Source organism: Triticum urartu, chromosome 3 (genome assembly GCF_003073215.2).
Source record: "Triticum urartu cultivar G1812 chromosome 3, Tu2.1, whole genome shotgun sequence".
Classification (NCBI taxonomy): domain Eukaryota; kingdom Viridiplantae; phylum Streptophyta; class Magnoliopsida; order Poales; family Poaceae; genus Triticum; species Triticum urartu.
The window spans coordinates 628,469,023-628,474,489 of NC_053024.1; the positions used below are offsets into that span (position 1 = coordinate 628,469,023).

The following is a 5,467-nucleotide window of genomic DNA, read 5'->3' on the forward strand; positions in this document are numbered from 1 at the left end:
ATTGATCAGCGATGATCATGTGAATCACATTACTTTACCTCATTTAATTGCTTTTTCAAGTCCTCCAACTGCTCATTTAACATCTTTGCTTCCTTCTCAGAGTTTTGCGCCCTGAGGCTCATTCTTTCAAGCTACGCCCAGGCATGTTCAGATAGATAAGCCAACATGCAGTGAAGAATCAATGTTCACAAGAATTTAATAATACAAACCTCAGCATTAAGTTTAGAGATAGATAGTTTTGAGTCATCTTGCATATATGAAAGTTCCTTCTGAAGGGCTTTCTTCTCCCTTTCTGAATTTTCAGATGACCGCTGCATAGCCCGTTCCAACTCCTTGACCGACTCCTGTGCAGATGCTGAAGATGATTCGGCGCTAATTCGAGAATCAATCTCTTTATTGAGTTTAACCTGCAGCACCAGCAAGCCTATGATTAGTTATGTCAATTAATAAACATGGATATGATAAGGCACACAAAAATGTGACTGTGTGACTAGCTTGTCACAACAGCGATGCGATGGAATTCATGTGCCAAAGGGGAAAAAATGTATACCTCAAGTTCCCCTATCTTCCTGACTTGCTGTCGGTATCGCTCCTGATACTCGCCCAGCTCCTTCAATAACCGTTCTTGCAATGCAGTCTCCCGCCCTTTTGTTGCTGCTAGTTCTTGTTCGACATAGTTCAGTTTATCATGATATGTAGTCCTTTCATCCTCTGAAGTATTAAGAGCAAGTAAGTTTATCTGTTTGTAAGTAAATGCATCAAATGGCTTGCAACAGGATAATACTAACATCCAAATTCTAGCCTCAGATAGCTTCAAGCATTAAGCAGAACCTACATGTTCTTCCTAGAATGGAGTTCCTATTCCCAACAAATGTTAACTTATTACTATGATATACTGTAACTTGGAGTATAGTATATTATTTGGCCTACACGTCCATGCATATTTCAAACACTTATTCCCTGCTTCCACAACAGATATAATTACCTAACAGTTTAATGAATGAACTGTATTCATAAAAAGCTCAGAACAAAATCATGTAAACAAAAGCATACCACTCTTGGATAACTGTTTCTCCAATGTGTCAAGCTTTACTCGATACTCCTGAACCGCCTTCTCCGCGGTGTCCAGTGCCACCACGAACTCCGATTTCACCTATCAGAAATGTACACATGGAAAAAACATCAATATGTATACTAAGTGGCATATAACTAATCACACTAGGGATCTCCATTTCGCAGCGTGTACTTCTCTGCAGATCCTTAAAATATAACCAACAGAGAGCTTATCAATGTAGCGTGCGTGACCAAATATAACTTCAACTATAACAAACTTGGTAATACATGGCACTGAGTGACAGCAGGTCAAGTAACACAAATTGCATAACTCGTATGCTTACACAGGGCTAGACCGTAAACGGATGGAGACAGGGACGACGCGATCTCACCATCTGACGGCAGTGGTATGTGCAGACCATGTCGTCGGAGGGCTCCTCGGCGCCGGAGGCGGACACGAGGGCCGTGGGGCGGTCGTAGGGCACGAGGCGGCGGTCGGAGACGGGGGTCCGTCCGGTGGCGACGGCGACGGCGGCGGCGAGGTCGAGGTCGAGGTTGGCGTCGGGGTCGGCGTCGGGGACGGCCCGCCGCTTCCGCTGCGGTGGAGTCCGGAGGAGCATCTCGCTGGCCTCGCAGGGGTTCTAGAAGCTTCCTAGGGTTCTGGCGGCGAGGGATTCGCGAGTGACGATTGCTGAAAAGGTTTCAGGAGGAGGGATTTGGTTTGAAATCGCGCCGCCGATGGTCCTGGTGCTTAATGGGGGAAAGAGCGAATAGCGAATGGTCGTTCTTAGGGTCGAATCGATGCATTATGCGTTGTGTTGTTTCTTTTTTTCTTTTTTGTCAAGAATCAATGAGCTTTGTTGAAACTTGTGGAGAAATTTTACCAAGAAAAGGTAGGAATGTAATTGAGCCAAAAACATAAATACCTCTGGCCTCACCGGCGAGAAAAAGGATTTTTTTTTCAAAACTATGACCTTTTTTATAGCTAATTCTGAAACTATAGTACCCATTGCCAAAATATCAAAAATATTACCCTGTCGGCCTTGTGGTGGCCGAAGTGGTAGTTTTCGGCCGGAACTAGGCCGAAAAGGACTTTTCGTCCAGCATTAGGCCGAAATGAGCCTCAGTTGGGCCGAAGAGGGGTGGGGTGGGCCGAAAATAGTAGCTTCGACCAGGCCTAGACCAAAATGGGCCGTTTTCGGCCAGCCCGCAGCCGAAAACCTTTTCGGTCAGGCCTAGACCGAAAAGGTCTGGATAAGGCCGATCCCGTCGTCGCCTTCCTCCTCTTGCTCGGTCGCCTCTGTTCTTTCTCGTTCTTCTCTGTAGAGCTCGCCTCTCCTCCCTGATCTCCTCCAATTTGCACTCATTTACACAACCAAGGCACAGAATAGATAGATCATAGCATTCTCCACCGGCCTATGGTTTTTTTTCGTTAAGGGTTAGTTTTTTGTGCGCTTGGGGGAGGAGCCATGGTGGGGTGGAGGAGGTCCGGTTGGGAAGGAGGTGGTGGTGAGGAGGAGCAGCAGCTTGTGGGGTGACCGGAGTTAAACCTCCGGCCGTCGAGTGGGCGGCGCTGCGGTTGTCCGGTGGCCGGTGCCGGTGACCGGAAGAGACGCACGCTTCGAAGGTATAACCATGGCGTCACAAATTTTCTCTAAATTGTATAGTTTATTAGTTAGAGTTAATATGTTTGTGGTGGCATTTTAGCGCGTAGTTAGTGTAGCGGGTAATATTAGTGTTCGTTGTGATTAATGAGAAGATGACAATGTCTGACAGGTGAAAATGTCTGAATCAGTAAATTTGAATGTTTACTACGGCGCTGGTAACGTTCGATATAATGAGTTGGGAGTTGATCTTAGCGAGTTTAAAAATGGCGTCATGACACTAGCAGACCCGGACAGACTGGACATTAGACAATTGAAGTACTGGTTGACAACTAGTTTCGGGCTGGATCCTGAAGTATGTTCCGTCAGTATTCACGCATTGTGGACCAAATCTTGTAAAAATGTCAAGTGGGAGTTGATGCCAGTAGATAGGAGCCAACATTGGTTGTCCCTGTTAAGACGCTGCCGAGACCGAAGAATCCACCCATATGCACTTGTGCAACCTGTACCGAAGGAGGAGAATGCCGTACAACTCCACAGGGGGTATGAACCCGGCCAAGGCAGTGAAGTGGTTAACGAGATTGTTTTATCCGGGTCACAGCCACAAGATGTGGATGCTAGCCAACCCGAGAAAGAGTCAGACTACGTGCCACACAATGTCTGTGGTCCTGATACTGGGCAGAGTAGCCAGTCGATAATATTAGCTGGTTCTGGTTTTGCTGATGGGGATGAGGAAGGGGATGAAATGCAGAGGGTGATGGAGGAAGAGGACGAGGATGGATTGGTGGAGAAACTGGATTCTGAAAATTCTGAGGATGAAGTGGAGGTACCGATTCCTTCTGCATGGGAGCAGGACATATCCACCGGCCTTACGGTGAACGATGGCCATGAGACTCCATGGCAGTATAATCTGAACCAAGTACAGATAGGGGCTATGTTTGATACAAAGAAAAAATTGAAGTATGCGGTGATAAAAATGGGCTATGTCTACACAGAGGGTTTTCCGGACACACATATCAAGTCCAACAAACTATACCGTGAAATGTGTTGAAACAAGTTGTCCTGGGAAGGTGCACGGGCACGTGCCGAAGTATGACATCCACTGGGTTGTCATCATTGTCGTCCCACATAATTGTGTGAGGAAGAACCTGCTGGTGAAGCATCCGAACCTGACTTCAAGTCTCATTGCGCAACTCATGTATACTGAGATAGTAGAGAAGAAAGATATGGAAGCAAAACACATCCAGACAGCAGTGAAGGTCAGATGGAATTATGTCATTCCTTATGGGAAGGCTTGGAGGGCTAAGCAGAAGGCTATGGAGGAAAGGTTTGGGACGTTCTTCGACTCATATGATAATGTTGTCCGTCTCCTTGGCATACTGAAGGAGAGGAATCCCGGCACTTATGTGAACGTACAACACATGAGGTTGCTAAGTATACCAGATTTCAAGGTGTTGAAACGAGTGTTCTTCTCTTTTGCTATGTGCATTGAAGCTTTCCGGCATTGTCCTCCTGTTATATTTGTGGATGGTACATTCCTGACCGGTCAGTATAGAGGGCAAATCCTGACTGCTATTGGTGTGGACGGGAACAATCAAATCATCCCACTTGCCATGGCATTTGTGGAGGGTGAGAACTTTCTCAGCTGGGTATGGTTCTTCCGCCAAGTGAAAATTGCCATCGTGAAGGACCGACCAAACGTGTGTGTCATTCATGACAGACATGCTGGTATATTGAAGGCCGTGAAGACACTTCGTAATCCAGCAGATGACGAACCAACACCTTGGAGGGACTTGCAGAGCCGGTGGTGCATGCGCCATCTTGGGGCTAATTTTTTCTCACAGTTCAAGAACAAGCGGTTGATGAACTTGTTCAAAAAATTATGCAAGCAGAGCCAGCAGCGGAAATACGAATTTATTTGGTCAAAAGTAGATGAGTTTACTAAGAAGCAGGTCCGTGCAAGGAAGAAAATGGAAGAAGATCAGGTTAAATTAGCAGCACTCGTCGCGGAGCTATAGGAGCCAGTTGGTCTTTGTGACTTGCCAGCAATTGACCCTCCTAATACTAAGAGAAAGAAGGGAAGGGCAATAAAGAATTTTTCTGAGTGGATAGAGAAAGAGCCTCCAATGAATTGGTCTTTGCTGCATGACACACATGGAGCTAGGTATGGCCACATGATAACCAATCTTACAGAGGTGTATAACTTTGTGCTGAGAGGGAATAGAGCATTGCCACTCACAGCTATTTGGAGGCTGTATTCCATGGCACTTTGAGATATTTCAGAGAAAGGCACGAGTTAGCAAAGAAATATATTGAAGATAATCAGAACACACCTTATTGTAGCCGTGTCATGGAATACATGGCAAAGAAGATAGAGAAAGCAAAGAAGCACAGTGTCAGACTCATAGGGAATCAAGAAAGGAGGTATGAGGTTCAGCTTCCTACCAATGGTTTTGGTTCTGGAAATGAGGTGAAGACACACGAGGTAAAAATTGGAACGGAATTTTATCCAACGTGTGAGTGTACATGCAACAAACCGAAGTTGCTGCACCTACCTTGCTCTCATGTGTTGGCTGCCTGTGGCCAGATTCAGTTGGATGCTATATCCTTCGTGTCCCCATACTATTTAAAAGAGGCAGTGCTCAACACCTGGACAGGCGAGATGACAGGGTTTAGAGTCGTCGGCAATTTCAACAAGGTAAACGACGGTGAGAGAGTATACATCCCGCATCCAGACCTTCGGCGAACAAGTAGGGGCAGACAAAAGGCCCGTCGCATCTGGAACGATATGGACCAGTCTGAAGCTGGTG

The 5,467-nt window shown here is 46.2% G+C and overlaps 1 protein-coding gene across 1 annotated transcript; it reads right to left on the minus strand.

Annotated features, from left to right (window-relative positions):
* Positions 1-14: 14 nt before the first annotated feature.
* On the minus strand, positions 15-1,848 carry LOC125548897 (mitotic spindle checkpoint protein MAD1-like). Its single transcript, XM_048712420.1, has 5 exons — positions 1,446-1,848; positions 1,054-1,153; positions 551-711; positions 210-407; positions 15-131 (listed from the first exon to the last, which is right to left on the minus strand). Exons 1-5 carry the CDS (start codon positions 1,671-1,673, stop codon positions 30-32), a joined length of 789 nt encoding a protein of 262 aa, XP_048568377.1. The 5' UTR covers positions 1,674-1,848; the 3' UTR covers positions 15-29.
* Positions 1,849-5,467: the final 3,619 nt, after the last annotated feature.